The following is a 21757-nucleotide window of genomic DNA, read 5'->3' as shown; positions in this document are numbered from 1 at the left end:
TTTCTCTGCTGTGTAAGCAAGATCAGGAGGCTGCATGGTAGAAGCATGCTTTGTTTTTGGTTTTATCTTTATTCTTAAGTTTAAAGCATGTATTGTCCACCTGTTTCCTTGGTGAGTTCTCCGCTTTTCCTTATCTCTGTCTGCTAGAAGTTACTATAATAAAGAAAAGAAAGCCAGACAGGGTGGCACATGCTTGTAATCCCAGCATTTGGGAGGCTGAGATGGGAGGATTGCAGTTCGTGACAGCCTCAGCTACTACTTAGTGAGGCCCTTTGCAACTCAGTGAGACCTTGTTTCAAAATAAAAAATAAAAAATAGGGCTGGGGATGTAGCGCAGAGATAAAATGCCCCTGTATTCCATCCCCAGTACTGCAAAAAAAAAGAAAAAAAAAAAAAAAGACAGATAGACACAGGAATAATATAGTGTTTTTAAAGTATGAAGGTTTGGGGAGCTATTGGGGAGTTTTGTGTTATTAGTAATTAATATCAGGCTTATATAGCTTGCTTTTTATCTTTTAACTTTAGTCTATAAACTGTTTTGAGAGTCCATATAATTCTTTTTCTAAGTGTAGGTGTCTGTCTTTTAACATCCATCCAGTGTTCAGCTGGGCTAACAGCCAACTTGGAGCTGATCAAAGTCAATCCTGACTGCAGCTCTTGGCTGACAGCATAGAGACAGAGGAAAGGATTTTAATGTTTTGCCTAAGTATGAAAACTTTTTTTTTTTTTTTTTTTTGTGGTACTGGGGGTGGAACCCAAGGGTTTTCTTCCTTCGAGCTATATTCCCAGACCTATTTTTATATTTTATTTGGAAACAGGGTCTCACTGAGTAGCTGAGGCTGGCTTTGAACCCGTGCGATCCTCCTGTCTCAGCCTCCCAAGTGCAGGGATTACAAGTGTGTGCCACCACGCCTGGCTTGAAAACTTCTTATTAGCATTTAATACTGCCTTTATTAGCAGTCAGTACAGATTTAATCCACATCATGAACCTTTGGAGGATGCTGGACAGCATCCACGGTGGCCAAACAGAGCAGTGTGCACACCAACACAGGCCACCGTGGGATATGTCATCGTGACCTGAGCAAGAACTGTGTACAGGAGCTGGGCGTGGTGGTGCACACTTGTAATTCCAGCATTTGGGAGGCTGAAACTGGAGGATTATGGTTCTGGACAGCCTTCGCTACTTAGTGAGGCCCTCTGCAACTTAGTGAGACCCTGTTTCAAAGAATGAAAAATAGGGCAGGGGGTGTAGCTCAGAGGTCAGATGTTCCTGGCTTCCATCCCCAGACCCCCCCACCCCAATGTATGCAAAAGTCTCCTTGGTTTTATTTATTTATTTTTGTGGTACTGGGAATGGAACCCAGGGGCATTCTACCTCTGACCTACACCCACCCAGCCCTATTTTTTATTCTTTTATTTTTATTTTTTTTGAAGGTTTAAAGAAGTTTATTAAAAAGATAGAAATACAGAGGATAGGTACAGCTCCATACCAGAATGGCATGGAGGGGTGACTCGAACGAATACACCCTATTCTTTTATTTTTTGAAACAGGGTCTCACTGAGTTGTAAAGGGCCTCACTAAATAGCTGAGGCTGTCTGCAAACTGCGATTCTCCTGTCTCAACCTCCTAAATGCTGGGATCACAAGCGTGCACCACCACACCTGGCTGTGTCCTTGGTTTTAAACATAAAATCATTCAAGTTGTTATTAAAGCCTCTATACACAGGGTTGTAGTGAGCCACTCACAGACTTGAAATTTGTCTTCTTCCAGGAAGCAGGAAAGAGGGTAGCCGTCTTTATATAGCTGATAGGTCTCTTTTGTTGTTGTAACTGTATGATTAGTTGATTCTTCAGAATATTTCTGGAAAGTTTTCCTCAAAGGCATCAATCAGTGCTTCTCTGGTGGTTGTGTTTGTAATGAAGAGCTTCTCAACAGTGGTAGTAGGCATTGCTTACCTGAGGAAGTAGGAGCATTAGTTAAAAACCTGGCTGTTTGGATGTCTTAAATGCTCCATCCGTAAAAGCCATACTGATGTAGATAAGTGTGGGTAGCATTTGACATATCTGGTCTGGTACTTTTAGCCTTGGCACTTTTGCTTAGAGTGTTTCTTTTCATGTAGAGTTCAGGGCATCCAGAGATTTGAGCAGACTTTCTACCTCTTCTGAGCTACTTAGCTACTTGAGTTGTTCCTTTTTACTTTGCAGCTGTTGTGATTGCCCAGGTTCTTCCATTCCCAACATTACCAAAAAAAAAAAAAAAAAAAAAAGAATTTAACCTAACAAGCTGGGGTTATAAGCATGTGCCACCATGCCCAGTTGTCTCCTTGGCTTCCCAATCCATGCCATGGAAATCTTCCAATTTATTTGTGTCTTTTTAAACTTCTTTCAGCTACATCTTCAGGGTTCTTCTTATTTGTTTACATAGACAATCCTCACCATTTACTACCTGGATCCCAGACATAATTTTATTATATTTTATTCCAAGTCATTTTATGAATAATTCACACAAGTATAAAGGGATGGTGAAGCCGGGCGTGGTGGCGCAAGCTTGTAATCCCCGTGCTTGGGAGGTTGAGACAGAAGAATCACACAATTCAAGGCCAGCCTCAGCTACTTAGTGAGGCTCTCGGCTACTTAGTGAGACCCTGTTTCCAAAAAAAAAAAAAAAAAAAAAGGTCTGGGAGTATAGCCCGGAGGTAGAAAGCCCCTGGGTTCCACCCCCAGTACCACCAAAAAGGAAAAAAAAGGGGGGGTGGGATGGTGAAAACACCTTTTTTAGACATTTTAATAGGAATTTAACATGTGATAATTAATGCTCAGTGATAGAGCATGTGTTTATTAGCATCTGTGAGGCCCTGGATTCAATTCCCAACATTACCAAAAAAAGAAAAGAAAAGAAAAAAGAATTTAACATAACAAGCCTGTATCAAATAAGTTTTGGCAAACACACATTGAAAAGAAGAAAAAATACTATCATCATATATCCTTTTAGCAGAGTGAGATGGTAAAGATTCTTATTACAAAATATTGTCTGTCCTGTTGAATAGCTAACTAGATTAGGTACCTTATTTCTGTTTTGTCCTTAGAAATATCTTGTTCATTAATTGATTCGGAAACTGAGATTATTTATCTGTGGTATTCTCTAAAAATTCATAGCTTGAAATTTTATTCTGTAATTAATCTCATTAGATAGCAGTCAGTAGTACTGCTGTGTAGTTTTTGCATACATAATCTGATTAACCTTTATAACACTAAAATGTCTTGTCACTTGTCTTTCCTCTGAAAGGTAGGAGATGTAAAGTTTTAAATTGTTAACTATGCACAGTAAAGCTAAAAGATAATAAAACCTTTTCCAGTCATTGTCATCTTCTTTCTTTCTTCTTTCTTCTTTTTTTGAGATGGTGTTGCCCAGTCTGGCCTTGAACTCCTGGGCTCAAATGATCCTCTTGCCTCAGCCTCAGTAGTAGTTGGGATACAGGTGTGTACAACACATCCTGCTTATAGTTTCTTGAAAGATGTTGCAATGCTTTGGACAGTGCAATAAGAAAACCAAAGGAAGACTATTTGTTTCACTATTGCCTGATACTTCTGTATGATTTTCTCTTCCATTTTCAGGTCATTTAAAATGCTTTTTAAAAGCATATTGGGGACAGCCAGGCGTGGTGGCGCACGCTTGTAATCCCCGCACTTGGGAGGCTGAGACAGGAGGATCGCACAGGTTCCAAGCCAGCCTCAGCTACTGAATGAGGCTCTCAGAAACTTAGTGAGACCCTGTTTTTTTTTTTTTTTTTTGGTGGTACTGGGGTTCCTGGAAACCCTTCTACCTATGGGCTACTCTCCCAGACCAATTTTTATACTTTTTAAAATTTGGAAACAGGGTCTCTTAAGCCAGCGCGGATGGCTTCGAACCTGCGTGATCTTCCTGTCTCCGCCTCTCAAGCGCGGGGATTACAAGCTTGCGCCACCACACCCGGCCTTTTATTCTTTATTTTGAAACAGGGTCTCACTGAGTTGCAAAGGCCTCACTAAGTAGCTGAGGCTGTCTGCGAACCGCAATCCTGTCTCAGTATCCTAAATGCTGGGATTACAAGCCTGTGCCACCATGCCCAGCTCAAAAAAACTTTTTTGTGAGGTAATTTAGAAATAATTGAAAAATCTTTCTTTATCTTCAAGGCTTTAGGGGACCAGATACTGTTTGTAAATCGTCCTGATAAGAAGAAAATACTTTTTTTCAATGATAAGAGCTGTCAATTTTCTGTGGATGAAGGTAAGCCTTTCTGTATAGATAATTTTTTTAATATGCCAATGTATTATAATTTTAGGGTAATAAAATTTATAACATTCATCGTAGTGTTAAGTATAAAATGTTAGACTATTATCTTTTTAGCATTATCATGTCTTAAAACACAGTTAATGGACCCTATGTATAATACATTGTTTCTTAGAATGCAATTTGAAATAGGCAATTTGAAAGATTTTAGATTAACTGTACTTGGCAATCATGATAAAGCAGTTCATAATTTCTTTCTCTTCTATTTTGGGTACTGGGGATTGAACCCGGGGGCATTCTACTTCTGAGCGATGCCCCCAACCCTATTTATTTTTATTTTGAAACAGGGTCTTGCTAGGTTGATGAGAGTCTCAGTATTTGCCAATGTTGTCCTCGATCCTGCAATCCTCCTGTATCAGCTTCCCAAGTACTGAGATTAAAGGCATGCATCAACCACCATGTGGCCAGCTCCAGTTCATGGTTTCTTAGGTTTAAAGTTAATTTGTGCCAAACAGGGGTTTATTTCTCTGTGTGTTTAAGTTACAAATGTAACTTCATATCGAGATATGAAAGCTCAATGCTGGATGAGAAGAACAAACTTCTGTTTGTGACCAGTATTCTTTTACCTTATGAAACTTTTAGTTATCAAATTGGGTAAAGAAGATAATTTTTTTCTGTCTTTCTGTCAATTATAGAGTTGGATACTAAGCTATGTTGATCTGCTTTGAAATGTTTGATACTTATATTTTGGATTTTAGTTTTAAATAGTTGATCAATATTTGTCATATTAAATATAACTAAATAAGAGCATGGTGATGAAAAATGTTCTTCTCATTCCAGTTGAAATTCCCATTAAGCAAATATAGTGGTATTATATTGTAAACTTGTATTCTTTTGAAATTTTATAAAATGACAAGAATTAAACATCAGTTTAATCACAACAATTCAGAATAAAATAGACCCACAGTAAAATATTTTAATAATAGTGTGCAGAAATATTAGATTGCAAATAGGATATTGGTGTGGCTTGCCATAAAATAAAGAATTGAATAAAGAATTGTATATAACAAATACATTTTAAAAAGTCTTGTCTCTTTAGTAGCCAATAAATATATTATGATATGGTGGTTTCTACAATAAGTCTTCCCTTCCTCCCTTCCTTCTCTCTTTCTTGTCCTGAGGGTCCAATTTAGGGCCATCTTCTCAATTACCAAACTATACCCTCAGCCCTAGGTTTTCTATGTTATCTGGCTAGAAATATTTAGAGTTGTGGTACTAATAGAGCTGTAGTCTGCTTTAAGTTACTTACATGCCATGATTTGCTTCCAAAAATAGATTATTGTGTTTTTGTGAGAGTTCTGAATAAGTTATTCTTAGTAGTTAGTTCCCAATAAATGTTTTTTAAATAAGTAGAAATTATAGAACATGGTAGTTCCTTAGTATTTCTGTTTCTAATAAGTAAGGTAAGCTTTTTATATAAACAAGTACTTCTATACATTGTAGCAATAGGTGCCTGTTGAGCAGTTTTGAGTATTACTTAGCAATTTTTTATTGCTCTTAGTCTTCTTTACTTGAAATTTTGCTTTATATTGACTTATATTTGTCAAATCAATTTATTTCTTTTAAAAACATATAAGATTCTCCTAAGTTAAAAACAAAACAAATGCTAGGTGTGGTGGTGCACGCTTGTAATCCCAGCATTTGGGAGGCTGAGACCTGACCCTCAGGTACTTAATGAGGCCCTTTGCAACTTAGTGAGACCCTGTTTCAAAATAAAAAGAATAAATATAGCGCAGGGGGTGTAGCTTGGATGCCAAATGCTCCTAGGTTCCATCCCCAGACCTGCAAACAAAACAAAACAAAACAAAAAACTCCTTTATCCTTAGGCATAGTTAACCCTTTTTTTTTTTTTTAATGGTACTGGGTTTTGAACTCAGAGATGTTGTACCTCTGAGCTATATCCCCAGTCTCTCTCTCTTTTTTTGTCTACCTCTGATCTACATCCCCAGCCCTATTTTTTATTTTTATTTATTTATTTATTTATTTATTTATTTATTTATTTTTGGGGAGGAGAGGGAGAGGGAGGGAGGGAGGGAGGGAGAGAGAGAGAGAGAGAAGAAGAAGAAGAGGAGGAGGAGGGGGGGAGGAGGAGGAGGAGGAAGAGGAGGAGGAGGAGGAGGAGGAGGGGAGGGGAAGGGAGGGGAGGGGAGGGAGGAGAGAGGAGAGAGGAAAGAGGAGAGAATGAGTCAAGTGTGGTACACGCCTGTAATCCCAGTACTTGGGAAGCTGAGACAGGAAAATTGCAGGTTGGATGCTAGCCTCAGCTTCTAGCTCACTGTCTCAAAAACAAAAAATTAAAAAGGGCTGGGGGTGTAGCCTGAAGGTAGAATGCCTGTGGATTCAGTCACCAGTACCTCTCTCCCCATAAAGAGAGAGAGAGGAAAACAGACCCATTTAACACTGCTTTTATGTTTTACTTCTTGACGTGCTTTGTTTAGATTGTATTGATGGTGTTTTTTTGCCCACTAGATGGCAGTCCTAGCCATAAAGAGGAGCAAATTTTCAGGCCCACTGAGTATTCAGTCTTGGTTCTGTAATAGGCACACATATTATTATTCTTCTTCTTCTTCTTCTTCTTCTTCTTCTTCTTCTTCTTCTTCTTCTTCTTCTTCTTCTTCTTCCTTCATTTTTTTTTTTTTTTTTGGTGGTACTGAGGTTCCTGGAAGCCCTTCTACCTCCGGGCTATACTCCCAGACCTATTTTTTTCTAAAACAGGGTCTCTTAAGCCAGTACGGCTGGCTTTGAACCTGTGTGAGCCTCCTGTCTCCGCCTCCCAAGCGTGGGGATTACAAGCGTGCGCCACCACGCCCGGCTAGGCACACATATTCTAAAATGAGATATATCTTAAGTAAGAAGACAGTTTTTGTATAGTAATTAAAAAATCACATAGAGAAGTGAACACAGAGTAGCTGGACCTAGGCATGCATTTTATTTCCTTAAATCTGGCTCTGATTCACCTAGAGGCAGTATAAATACAGTGGTCAGGAGGAAATCCAGGAAGGGGATTTGTAGGTTTTTTTTTTATCTCAGCTGTCATTATTCTAGTGGGTATTATTATTTCTGTGATTGCATCATAAAAGAGATGTGAGCTCTTTCAGTAGGTGAGCCTCTGTACATATTAGGTGGAAAGGGGAATAGTTTCTTCAGGGAACTGACATTTGCAGTGCTGCTAACATAGAGTCTTGGCCAAAAGTGTTCTGAATGAAATTAATAAGCAAATACAAGCCGGGCGTAGTGGCACATGCTTGTAATCCCAGCATTTGGGAGGCTGAGACAGGAGGATCACAGTTTACAGATAGCCTCAGCTATTACTTGGTGAAGCCTTTTGCAACTCAGTGAGACCCTGTTTCAAAATAAAGAATAAAAAATAGGGCTGGGTGTGTAGCTCAGAGGTAGAATGCCCCTGGGTTCCATCCCCTGTACAAAAAAAAAAGCAAATACAAAGGTATTTGCATCACGTGTGCCTCTCTCCATTTACTTTTTTGGTACACAGTTCAGTTGCTATACAAATATATAATACATATTTTAAATATGTTGCTGAATTAGAGTTTAGCAAATTCATAGTCAAATGCTAGAATTATTTTATGACACATTTCCTACAAGTAACTATGATAAATTTAAAATAATATTTTGTGTGCTTTATTGGAATTTATATTTTTGTGGTACTGGGGATGGAACCCAGGGGCATTCTACCTCCGAGCTATCCCCATGGCTCTATTTTTTATTTTTTTATTTTTGAAATAGGGTCACACTGAGTTACAAAGGGCCTCACTAAGTAGCTGAGGCTGTGCGTGAACCGAGATCCTCCTGTCTCAGTCTCCCAAATGCTGAGATTACAAGTGTGTGCCACCATGCTCGACTAGAGGGATTATTTTATTGTGCTGGGTTGAAAGTTTAGCTTGACCTTATTTTCTTTCATACATTCTTGTAATGAGCCAGAGGTAGCCACATTCATGGTGTTGTCTTTAAAACTTGGCCAAAAGGTAGGCAGGTGGATGGCTTCCTCTTAGATTTTAGAAAGCTAGAGCAAACGTTTCTTTTTTTTTTTCTTTTTTCTTTTCACTACCAGGGATGGAACCCAGGGGCATTCTACCTCCGAGCTATAACCCAGCCCTATTTTCTAGTCTTTTAATTTATTTTTTATTTTTTATTATTTATTTATTTTTAAGTTTTTTATTGGTGCACTGTATTCGTACATCATAGTGTGATAAAAACTTGTGTAGACATATATGCATACATTGCCTAATTAGCCTCTACCCAATCCCCACACCATTCCCTTCCCATCCCTCCCTCCCTCCCATGCTTGGCTTAGTGGTTGACATCTAATATTATACAAATTAACCCAGAATTAACAATGATAATCTCACTTAACAGATTCATTTGTTTGATAGCAAACTTTTGATCACTTAGAGATAACATTTCAATATTTCTTTTTGCTTTCTTTCTTTTTTTTTTTTTTTTTTGGTGGTACTGGGGTTCCTGGAAGCCCTTCTACCTCCGGGCTACACTCCCAGACCTATTTTTACATTTTTATTTGGAAACAGGGTCTCCTAAACCAGCGCGCATGGCTGGCTTCGAACCTGAGCGATCCTCCTATCTCCGCCTCCCAAGCGCGGGGATTACAAACAAGCATGCGCCACCACGCCCGGCTTGCTTTCTTTTTTTTTTTTACCAGAGGATATTTTTTCTTTTTTTTTTTTTTTAAGGTAAAACTATCATACATTTTTTTATTCAGAAAAAAATCTATCCTAACATGAAATATGAACTCTAAATACCCAAAATAATCTCAAAAAAGAACAAAGCTAGAAGATGTACATTTTCTGATTTCAAACCTTATAGACCTACAATAATTGAAACAGTATAGTACTGCTATAAAGGCAGATATGTAACCAGTGGAGTAAAATAAAAAGCCTAGAAATAATTTCTTCCATATATGGTCAAGTTATTTTTGATAAAGCTTCCAAGAACATTTGGTGAAAGAAATAATTTTTTCACTAAATATTGTTGAAAAATAATAATTACATGAAAAAGAATAAAATTGGACCCTTACCTAACACCATATACAAATATTATACTCAAAATAGATGAAAGACCTAAATGTAAATCTTAAGCCTATAAACTTTTAGAAGAAAACCTGGGTCATAAAACTTCACAACACTGAAATTGGCAGTGATTTCTTAGATATGATTTCAAAAGCACAGGCAACAAAAAAATAAACAAACTTCCTAAAAAATAAAAAAATATTGTACATCAAAAGACAATGTAAACAGAATTAAAAGTTACTGATGAACGGGTTAAAATATTTTCAAATGCTATATCTGAAGGTATATTAATATTCCAAATAGAGATCCTAAAAATTAGCAACAATAAAAGCAAACAATACAATTTAGAAATATGATTTAGAAATAGGTAAAAGACTGAGATAACTAATGTTATCTCCAAAGATTTTAACCTATAAACATATGAATATATTCTTCTTTGCTTAGTTGTCTGCTGGATGGAAAATCTTATTTCTCTGGTTCTGGTGTATATTACCTATTTCTTCTTTGTAGTTAATCTCTGAGTATTTTCTCTAGCACTGATTTTGAAGACATAAATTCCTTCAGTTTCTGTTTGTCATGGAAGCTTCTTATTTCCCCATCTAATTTGATAGATAGTTTTGCTGGGTAGGAAACTTTTGGCTGGAAGTTGTTTTCTTTCAGAGTTTGGAATATGTTACTCCAAGCCCTTCTGGCTTTCTTGACTTGGTTTGGGAAGTCTGGAGTGATTCTAATTCATTTGCCTCTGAATGTCACTTGGCATTTTGTTTTTGTTGCCTTTAAGATTCTCTGCTTGGCTTCTACATTGGTCATTTTGACAATTATGTGGCGTGGGGATCCTCTTCTCCGATCCTGTCTAAAGGGAGTTCTATAAGTTTCCTGGACCTGTGTATCGACCTCTTGCTCTATGTTTGGAAAATTTTCTATTACTTCCTTGAAGAGATTGTTGATCCCTTTGGTTTCACCTTCTTTTCCCTCCTCTCTTCCGATTATTCTTAGGTTAGCTCTCTTAAATGGGCCCATATTTCTTCAATGTCAGATTCCTGCTGTTGGATTTTTTTTTCTAAGTTATAAATTACATATTTGTTTTTGGAGTGATCATCTTCTAGGAGCAAGATTCTGTTCTCCATGTGGTCTAATCAATTGTTTATAGTTTTAATTGATGACTTTACCTCAATGATTGCTTCCTTTATTTCTTTTAGACTCTCTCTAAATTCTATTCGAAAGTCCTGTATTTTGTCTACAGTTATATTCCTGGTTTGATCTTCTGGAGATCTCTGAATTTCTGTGTTATCAGGTTCTGATAATATGGGGTTGTGGGCATTCATTGCTCTACTTTTGTTCCTCTTTCCCATGATTTCAGAATTTTGTGCCTTCCCTGGGTCACTATGACTTCACTTAGGGTGCTCTGTATCTCGAGTCTGTTTTAATCTCAGCCGCCACTACTCCTTTACTGGGTTGTATCGCAAAGTCTCATACCCAGGAAGTTAATTGTGGCTGCACGAGCCCATTGGGGTGCCAGGCTAGGCGTTTTCCCATGGGGAGCTGGGTGTGGTATCTCTGCCACTGCTACTCCTTCACTCGGTTGGACTGCAAAATATCCAACCCAAGGAGATTATCAAAGCTGTGCAAGTCCCTGGGAGTGCAGTACAGAGATTTCTCCTTTAGGGGCTGCAATTTCACTCACGGTTATTGTGCACACAGATCTGGAGCTATGGTGAGGCGCGGTGAACTCGCTGTTGCTGCTGGCAATATGGTGCTGTTGCCACGCCCTAGGCTGTGAAGCTGGCGTATTTCTTTTCTGGTTTTGAGCTCCGTTCTGAGCCTTGGAAGGCGTGATGAGCTTGGCCACTGGGAGTTTTAGATGTTCATTGCACTGAAATAACTGCTGAATTGCGTCCGAATGATCCGCAGCTACTCACTTCAGCTCCTTGTTTACCTTTCCTCTCTGGAGCCTGGTGCTGTGAGGGAAGATGGCGCCGGCCCGGCCCCGCCGCCACATTTCAGGCTTGATTTCTGGTCTCTGGTTGTTCTTCTAGTCTTTTTTTTTTTCTCTGTCCCTTGTGTTTACATTTTTTATGTCTCTGCTGGTGGTGGTTTCTGGCTATGAAAAGCGCTGATTTTGTGGCAAGAGAGATCGAGGTTTAGCAGGACTCGTAAACGCTGCTTTTCTTGGTCGCCATCTTCCCAGAACTTTGAAACAGCATCTCTGTGAGTTGCAAAGGACCTCACTAAGTAGCTGAGGCTGTCCGTGAACTGTGATCCTCTGGTCTCTGCCTCCCGAATACTGGGATTACAAGTGAGCACCACCACTCCCAGCTTGTTTCTACCTTTACAACAGTGACAACAAACCTTAGAAATGTACATATTTATAGCTCTCCTGAATTTGTCAGCTGAGGTTGTAGGACAACTAGCTAACCTAAAATCTAAGAAAAGATAGACATCCCTCAAAAAGAAGGGTTGAGTACTTTTTGTTTCCTTGGAGCAGACAGAATGAACACCAGCAGAATTCAGTTTACATTTTTAGTGAACTACTAAAGACAGTATAGACTAGCAAGAGAACTGGACCCCAGTGTGCTGCAGATACAGGGGACCAAATCCCACTCAGGCTCTTCTCCCCAGTTTGACTAGATTCTTAAAGGAGACTGTGACAGCACCCCTTATGGGACGAGCCTGGATGAGAGGGGCGATAAGGACTCCATGTCAGAAAGGACATGGAGTTCTTTCTGGATCCTTCTCCTTTCTCTTCTATGAGACAAAGCCTTGAACTGGCTACAGGAAGGGAACCAGAAAACCTTCCCCAGGGAGGAAGATGGAATGTGTGTTGGACTCAGAATTTTATCAGAATAGGAAGGGTTGGGAACACAGAAGGTCACACCCTGGGCCCCAAGGAACTCATGGCTTGCCTAAGATGGAGGCTTAATCAGAATGTCAGTGAATTCCTACTCCTCCCTGCACACAAGACTAACAGCAGTGTAGCAGCAAGTGATGGTTGAGCTCTGTGAGAGTTGCAGGAACAGGGAGACAGATTATTTAACGTGCAGTATACGAGGAAGACCTAAAAATCAAAGGTCCAGCAGACACAGAGAAAGACCTCAGATAGACAGCCTCTGCTCTGAACAGGGGGTGCAGCATAAGGAAGCCTGGGGTGCGTTATGAGTAACCACAACAGCAACAGAGTTCTAACCAAGCTCAAGTCCTGGCTAGGTGGATCAACTTCCTTTCTGTGTAAAAGGTGTTTTCTTTTTTTTTTTCTTTTTTCTTTTTTTTTCCCCGGTACTGGGGATTGAACCCTGGGACATTCAAACTATACCCCCAGCCCTATTTTTTAATTCTTCATTTAGAACAGGGTCTCACTAAGTTGTGAGGGCCTCACTCTGCAACTAAGTAGCTGAGGCTGGCAGTGACCGAGATCCTCCTGTCTAAGCCTCTCAAGTACTGAGATTACAAGTGCACACCACCATGCCTGGCTTGTGTAGAAGCTTTTTAATTTGTTGCCATCCCTTATATTGATTCTTGGATTTATTTTCTGAGCTTTAGGGGTCTTATTGAGGACTCCGTGTCTGTTCCTACATGTTGGAGACTTTGTCCTATGTTTTCGTCTAGTAATTGTAAAGTTTCTGATCTAATTTATAAGCCTATGATCCATTTTGAGTTGACTTTTGTGCAGGGTGAGAGATAGGGGCCCAGTTTTATTTTTCTAATTATGGAAATCAGTTTTTCCAGCACCATTTGTTGAAAGGCTGTCTTTCCTCCAATGTGTGTTTTAGCTGCCTTTGTCAAGGATCATTTGGCTGTAACTGTGTGGATTTGTCTTTGTATCTTCCATTTGTCTGATTCTGTTTTTATGCCAATACCATGCTGTTTTGGTCACTGTAGCTCCATAGTATAATTTGAAATCAGGTATTGTGATGCTTCCAGCATTGTTCTTATTGCTTAGGATTGCTATGACGATTCTAGGTCTTTTGTTTTTCCATATGAATTTTAGGATGGTATGGGAGATTGAACCTAGAGGCAAGCTAGACCCCTTGCCCTATTTTATTTTCATTTTGTTTTTTATTTTTTATTTTTTTGTGGTGGTACTGGGGTTCCTGGAAACCCTTCTCCAGGCTACACTCCCAGACCTATTTTATATTTTTATTTTGGAAACAGGGTCTCTTAAGCCAGCGAGGCTGGCTTCGAACCAGCGCGATCCTCCTGTCTCCGCCTCCCAAGCGTGCGCCACCACGCCCGGCTTTATTTTTATTTTGAAACAGGGTCTCCCTAGGTTGATGAGAATCTCCTTACTTGTTGAGGCTGTCCTTGACTCTGTGATCCTCCTGTCTCAACCTCCCAAGTACTGAGATTGCAGGTGTGTGCTACCACACCCGGCTTTAGTACTGTTATTTCTGTAGAGGAGATTCTTCTGTGTATGTGTGTGCATGTGTGTGCTGCATGTATATATGTGTTACTAGGCATTGAACCCAGGGGCATTCTACCTCTAAGCTCCATCACCAGATTCCCCACCCACTTTAATTTTTGAAATAGTGTCTCACTAAATATCTGAGGGCCTGGATAAGTTTTTGAGGTTGGCCTTGAATTTGCAATCCTCCTATCTTGGCCTCCCAACTACTGGGATGACAGATGTGTGCCAACCATGCTCAGATGATAGAGCAGATTCTTAAGGGACAACTGTTGAAGCTACCAGACACAGAAGTTTTAATAACTGATTAATATGTTAATATCTGTAGTAGATAAATGATAAGGTCGGGTATTTCAGCAGAGAAGAGTACTATAATAACATCAAATAAAAATTCAAGCTAGTTACAGTGGTACACACCTATGACATAGTACTTGGGAGGCTGAGACAGAAGGATTACAAGTTTGAGGTCAGCCGCAGCAACTTCACTAGGCTCTCAGCAAATTACTGAGACCTTGCTTAAAAAAAAATAAAAGGCCCCAGATTCAACCCCCAGTATGAAAAATAAATAAAATAAAAACCCCAGGAATGAAAAACATGGTTATACACGAAGAGCATCTTTAATAAGCTTGTCAGTAAACTTGGCAGGGGAAGACTCTGAGAACTTGAAGACAGCTAATTCAAATTATTGAAGCTGAAATGCAGAGAGAAGAAAGTATAAAAGACAGAACTAAGCTTCAGGACAGAATGGCCCCACCGTGGTCTGGATGTGTAATTGAAGTTTCTAAAGGAGAGTAGAAGAAATACTAAAGATCAGTGGCCAAGATTTTCTAGAAATAATAATAGACACCAAGCCAAAGGTCCTAGGATTGATTAAGCTCAGAGAAAAAAAGCTCAAAAATCAGACAAAAGACAGAAAAAATACCTGGGCATAGCTTATTCAAACTGTTACAACTGAAGATGAGCCTGGTATGGTGGCGCACGCTGTAATCTTAGCATTTAGGAGGCTGAGACAGGAGGATCATGGTTCAAGGACAACCTTAGCTACTTAGTGAGGCCCTCTGCAACTCAGTGAGACCCTGTTTCAAAATAAAAATTAGGGCTGGGTGTGGAGCTCAGAGGTAGAATGCCCCTGGGTTCCATCTTTAATATTGCCAAAACACACACACACACACACACACACACACACACACACACACACACACGCACACTAAAACTGGCGATGAAGAGAAAATATTGAAGGCAGAGGGAAAAGACGTATTATAGAAGAACAATGAATTTGTAGCTCATTCTCACAGATCATGCAAACCAAAAGATATAATTGATGGTGACATCTTTATTTTTTAATTTTTTATTTATTTATTTTTTTTGCAGGTCTGGGGATGAAACCCAGGGGCATTTGACCTCAAGCTACACCCCGTGCCCTGTTTTTATTCTTTATTTTGAGACAGGGTCTCACTAAGTTACAGAAGGCCTCACTATGTAGCTGAGGTGAGGCTATCCATGAACCGCGATCCTCCGGTCTCAGCCTCCCGAATGTTAGGATTACAAGCATGTGCCACCACGCCCGGCTTTCCAGTGACATCTTTAAATGGCTCAAAGGAAAGTGTATTTCAACCACAATTCTGTACCCAGCCAAAAGAATTTTTTTTTTTTTTTTTTTTTTTTTGTGGTTTGTGTGTGTGGTGCTGGGTATTGAACCCAGAGGCATCTGAGCCACACCCCCCCCACACACTTTTTTTATTTGGAAACAGGTTCTTGCTAAGTTGATATGAGCCTTACTGAATTGCTAAGGCTGGCTTTGAACCTATGATTCTCCTATTTCAGCCTCCCGAGAACTGGGACTAAAGGCATGCACCACCATGCCCAGATTGGAATGATCTTCCCAAAATGAAGAAGCAGGATCTGGTGTGGTGGCACACACCTATAATCCCAGCATTTGGGAGGCAGTGACAGGAGGATCACAGATTTGAGGCAGCCTCAGTAATTTAGCAAGAACCTGTTTCAAATAAAAAATAAATAGGGCTGGGAACGTAGCTCGGAGGTAGAATGCCCCTGTGTTCAATTCCTAGTAACACACATACACACTCGCGTACGCACACACAGAAGGGGGAAAAAAAGGAACAAAAACATGTTGGAGATCAAGCAGCTTTCCCCTACAGTAGAACTCTAATAAATACCTGCAGAACTGATGAGGGTCATTTGCAGTAGGGACTCACCCCTAGTAATTAGTGTGGGCAAGAGCAACCAGTGGGTGCTGAAACTAGTGGAAGTATAAAAAATAGAATATTTGTATAATCTCAGAATATCTCTCTATAAGATACTTGCTAATTACAAAGGAAAAACAAATTGTTTCATGGCAGAGAAACCTAATAGATACCCCTAAGCACTGGTCAGAATTTACAAGCTCTAGTAATAAGACTTGATGACATCTCAGCCTATTTCTGTTATTCTTGCCAGAAGTGTAGTCTTAGTTTGGTCTTGAGAAAGTATCCACCGCCCAGATGAAGTCCCTTCTACAAAATAACTGACCATTGTGCTTCAGAAGTGTGCGCGAAGGAGAGAGAGAGAGGTACGCTGGGCACACTTGGAGACCAGAGAGGCCAAGAAGACATGACGGTGGAGCACCGTGTGGATCAGGAAAAGGGCACCGATGCTGGCACTAGTGAATTTCAGATGCCTGTCAATTAGTGACACTATGTCAACATCAATAAGTTTCAATATTTATACAGTTATATAATGCAGTAATATTAAGGGATGCTGGGTAAAGGATATACAGGGATTTTTTTTTTTTTTTTTTTTTTGGTGGTACTGGGGTTCCTGGAAGCCCTTCTACCTCCGGGATACACTCCCAGACCTACTTCATATTTTTATTTTTGGAAACAGGGTCTCTTAAGCCAGCGCAGCTGGCTTCAAACCTGCATGATCCTTCTGTCTCTGCCTCCCATGCGCGGAGATTACAAGCGTGCACTCCTGGCGCTATACAGGGATTTTGTATACTAGTTTTGTAGTTTTTCTGCTAATGCAAAATTGTTTTAAAATAAAGTTCAAACAATGTAAAAAGAAAATGGCCTCTGGTGTCTAGGCCATAGTGGACAGTAGTATTTCATATGTTCATAGGGAAGTTGTGAAGGTCCTATCCTGTGCTAGGTTCAGTGTCTGCTTGCCATAGGAATCATAAGAAAACAGGCACCCAGGAGCATGTTGCTTGTTCAAGAGCCAATAAAGTCATGTAAACAAGCCATTTGTCATTGTTAAGGAATATCTGTAACATGTGCAGATGAAAGTGTAGTGAGTGGACAGTAGAACCTCTAATGTTTATCAGTGGAAATTTAAAAATCTTATTTAGCCAAGTGTGGTGGCGCACGCTTGTAATCCCCACGTTTGGGAGGCAGAGACAGGAGGATCGGGCAGGTTCGAAGCCAGCCGCGCTGGTGTAAGAGTCCCTGTTTTCAAAAATAAAATGGGTCTGGGAGTGTAGCCCGGAGGTAGAAGGGCTTCCAGGAACCCCAGTACCACCATAAAAAAAAATAATAATAATAATTTATTTAGAGATGTTTGGGATTTTTTTTTCTTAGCGGTCCTGGGGATGGAACCCAAGGGCATTCTGCCTCCAAGGTACACCCCTTGTCCTATTTTTTAGTCTTTTTTTATTTTTTGAAATGGTCTCACTGAGTTGTAAAGGGCCTCACTAAGTAGCTGAGGCTGTCCACGAACCACGATCCTCTGGTCTCCACCTCCTGAATGCTGGGATTACAGGGGTGCGCCACCATGTATGGCTGGAATGTTTGGGATTTAAATAACTTTGTGTCAGGTTGAAATCTTCATGTTAGATGTTTTTTGCACTTGTCACCAGCAACAAAAACTTTAGGGTAAAGCCGGGCGTGGTGGCTCACGCTTGTAATCCCTGCACTTGGGAGGCTGAGACAGGAGGATTGCACAGGTTTGAAGCCAGCCTCAGCTACTTAGTGAGACCCTGTTTCTAAATAAAATATAAAATAGGTCTGGGAGTATAGCCCGGAGGTAGAAAGCCCCTGGGTTCCACCCCCAGTACCCCCCCAAAAAAAAAAAAGCTTTAGGGTATGGGGCAGCCTAACAGATTCACTAGAGTTCTGTTTGGCTACCATTTGCTTCCTACAGTATAACCTGAATAAGAAAGGAGGGAATGAAGAAAAGAGGGAAAAGGAAAAACAAAGACAGACTCTAGTCTAGTACTGTATTTCAGGGTCTATTTGATTCGTAGCTTGTGGACTGTGCTGAAAGCCCCTGGGAATTCAAGGGCCCCGAGAGGGAAGGGGTGGGTGGCTGCGGGTCTGCCCAGCAGTGGGCAGGTAGGGTGGTATTGGAGGTCCAGTGAACTACCTCACTGCCTCTTTCTTTCTTTCTTTCTTTCTTTCTTTCTTTCTTTCTTTCTTTCTTTCTTTCTTTCTTTCTTTCCTTCCTTCCTTCCTTCCTTCCTTCCTTCCTTCCTTCCTTCCTTCCTTCCCTCCTTTTTTTTTTTTTGGTGGTACTGGGGATGAAACCCGGGGCATTCTACCTCCAAGCACAACCCCCAGCAGTATGTTTTATTCTTTATTTTGAAACAGGGTGTCACTGAGTTGTGAAGAGCCTAAGTAGCTGAGGGTGTCCACAAACCGTGATCCTCCTGTCTCAGCCTCTGGAATGCTGGAATTACAAGTGTAATTCCACCGTGCCCACCATGGACCACCAAGCCCAGCTGGAACTTTGCCTTTTTTTCTGTCCTAGAGTGTCTGAGTCTTATGATTTTGCCATCACAAGAAGTTTTTTGTTTTTGAAGGTAGATATGGTAGGGAGGTGATTCCAGTTATTAGAACCTGTCTTCAGGAAGAGAATTTAAGATGGAAAGGGCTTTCATTTCGGACAGGTCCCAACTGTTCTCTCTTTTGCTTACAAAAATAATGAAGTGGCAATAGGACTATGGTATTCTGAGGCTGGACAAGATGTAAGTGAGGCACAGCCTTTTTTCCCTTGTTTTTGCCTCACTTATCACTGCTGTTTTATGTCCTCTAAGTCACTGGTTAGTTGCCTTCAAAAGTCTTTCGCAGCACCTGACTTCCATATAGAGCTTTGGCACCCTGTCTCCAGGCGTGTTTCTTACTGTCAGTGACAGAGGGATGGAGTGTACCAAGTTCAGGGCAGACCAGCAGGAATTTGGCTTTTTTTGCTCAAAATTGAGGGAACTAACTTTAGGAATAAAAGTAGAGCACTGACTCTCCTTCCCTAGGAAAGCAGGGGTGCTGCACTCACATTGCCTCCATTAGAGGGCTGCCAACATGGTCCCAGGCCCCTTGCTCAGTGTCCAGCAGCAGAATGTTCTTGCCTGCCCCCTTTGTTTTTATAATGGAATCTCAGATGTGCTAATTTAGGCCCAGAGGAGATAATATTGAAGTCTGGATTTTGACACCAAGATGTTTGTAAAAATTGATAGTAAAATGACTACCCTTTTCTTGGTGCAGAATTCCAAAAACTGTGGAGGAGTGTCGCTGTGGATTCAATGGATGAGGAGAAAATTGAGGAATATCTCAAGCGACAGGGTATTTCTTCCATGCAGGAATCTGGACCAAAGAAAGTGGTATGTAATCTCAATAATAATAATTCAGTCCTCTAAGCTCTTAGCTGCTTCTATTCAGTTCTTTGTGTGTGTGTGTGTTATTCAGTGAATTTTTAGGACGAATAAAAAGAGGAAATTTAATGTCTGTGATCTCTCCCCAAATGACTATAACTGCAGCCCTTCATGACTTTCTTTTATTACTCAGTTTATTGATTATTTTAATATTGTGATATTAATAGTTTGAGTATATAGAATAGAGAATAATATTATAACTCTTCATGAGTTTCTCTACTTCTCAGTTTTTCATATATACTTTAGGTCTTTTTAGCCTTATGCAGGTAATGGTAGATAGAACTTTAGACTTGATAACAGATAGAAACAAATAACTTCATTGCCTCACTTTTGTTGTACCCCCTTAGTGCCTAGGATAGTTCTGTTAACTTTTTGTGCTGGGCTATTTATTCCTGATTGTGTCTCTCTCATGGTAACAGAAATCCCTGGGTTGTTTGGAGGTCGGGTGAGTGCTGTGAATGTGAGTATGTGAGGGTGGCCACAAAAAGCAGGGCAAGAGGCCCAGAGCTCTGCATCCTGAGTGTGGATTTCTGGGCATGCTTAGTAAATCCTCAGCATACTACCCGCTGGGGTCACTGTTTCTAACAGGTTTTACCTTTTCCTTTAGGCCCCTATTCAGAGAAGGAAAAAGCCTGCTTCACAGAAAAAGCGACGTTTTAAGACTCATAACGAACACTTGGCTGGAGTGCTGAAGGATTACTCGGACATTACTCCTGGTAAATAGGGAATGCATTTGTCCTTGAACAAAGAGTTACATACAATCAAGACTTCTCTGCTGATACTTGGAATCTGAAGACTGCCTGTCTTCCCATTCTGCTTCCTGGGACCGAGGCAAGGAGCAGCTCCGTTTACAGAACAAGTGTGAATTACCAAACTCAAAGCTTACTTCAGTCGCATCGTCTGATGAGAAATGTGATCTTCCCGTTAGCCTTCTGCTGCTTCTTGGGAGAATACAGGTGTCTCTGCTATTTATCTCTACTTCTGAATGTTGGTCCTGGTTCTTTTTTTTTCTCTTTTATTACTTTAGAGCAAGTTGGCAGGTAGTCTTGAATGCAATATTTGTTTATTCCAAAAGAATGTATTTATAATAAAATCACTGTAGAAGGATTTTTAAGAAGTTAGTGAATTCAGTTATGTTTCTTCATTCTGGGAAATGGCTGGACGCAGGTTTGGGATGTTAAGATTCCTGGAATCTGCACTGTGGGACTGAGCATGTGGATTTCACCATTGGAATGCAGGGCATGCTTGTTAGCAAGTTAAGCAATAAAGGTACATGAAATGTAATTGTTAATGTTTTCTTTTTAAAGCACAAATCAGCCAGGTGTGGTATCCCGCTATTTGTAATCCCAGTATTTAAGAGGCTGAGACAGGAAGATCACAGGTTCAAGGACAGCCTCAGGAACGTAGCTGAGACTTAGAAACCTAGTGAGACCCTGTTTCCAAAAAAAAAAAAAAATTGCCAGGCATGGTGGCGCACGCTTGTAATCCCCACGCTTCGGAGGCTGAGACAGGAGGATCGCGCTGGTTCGGAGCCAGCCTCTCTGGCTTAAGAGACCCTGTTTCCAAATAAAAAAATAAAGGTCTGGGAGTGTAGCCAGGAGGTAGAAGGGCTTCCAGGAATCCCAGTACCACAAAAAAAAAAAAAAAAAAAATTCCATTTATATGCTGGGCGTGGTGGCGCACGCTTGTAATCCCCGCGCTTCGGAGGCTGAGACAGGAGGATCGCGCTGGTTCAGAGCCAGCCTCTCTGGCTTAAGAGACCCTGTTTCCAAATAAAAAATATAAAATAGGTCTGGGAGTGTAGCCGGGAGGTAGAAGGGCTTCCAGGAATCCCAGTACCACCAAAAAAAAAAAAAAAAAAAAAAAAAAATTCCATTTATATGCTGGGCGTGGTGGCGCACACTTGTAATCCCTGCGCTTGGGAGGTGGAGACAGGAGGATCATGCAAGTTCGAAGTCAGCCACGCTGGCTTAAGAGACCCTGTTTCCAAATAAAAATATAAAAATGGGTCTGGGAGTGTAGCCCGGAGGTAGAAGGGTTTCCAGGAACCCCAGTACCACCAAAAAATAAAATAAATAAATAAATAAATAAATAAATAAATAAACAAATAAATAAATAAAATAAAAAATAAATAGATAAAAAGGGCTGGGGATGTAGCTTGGAGGTAGAGTACTCCTGGGTTCAATCCTCAGTACCACCAAGAAATAATTTAAAAAAAAAAAGCAAAAATCAAGAGTTTAGTCTCTTGGATTTAGAAAGTCACAGTCCGATACTATCTTGAACAAGAATGGAGGGAGTCTTCTAGCCAACCTCAACCCTGATGTGGCTTGTCCTGAGGATCTGGG

The 21757-nt window shown here is 40.4% G+C and overlaps 1 protein-coding gene across 1 annotated transcript in view; it reads left to right on the top strand.

The window, feature by feature from the left end:
- Positions 1–20136, top strand: part of GTF2E2 (general transcription factor IIE subunit 2) — a gene marked incomplete at both ends in the record, with an annotated part of 56848 nt that extends 36712 nt beyond the window's left edge. Inside the window, 3 exons of the mRNA XM_080709762.1 lie at positions 4174–4267; positions 19246–19361; positions 20020–20136. Coding sequence (XP_080565888.1) covers positions 4174–4267; positions 19246–19361; positions 20020–20136 — 327 coding nt within the window. The remainder of the gene's footprint in view (positions 1–4173; positions 4268–19245; positions 19362–20019) is intronic.
- Positions 20137–21757: the final 1621 nt, after the last annotated feature.

Source organism: Muscardinus avellanarius, assembly GCF_963383645.1.
Source record: "Muscardinus avellanarius genome assembly, chromosome: 14".
Taxonomy (NCBI): Eukaryota; Metazoa; Chordata; class Mammalia; order Rodentia; family Gliridae; genus Muscardinus; species Muscardinus avellanarius.
This window is presented reverse-complemented; position numbering and strand designations above follow the sequence as displayed.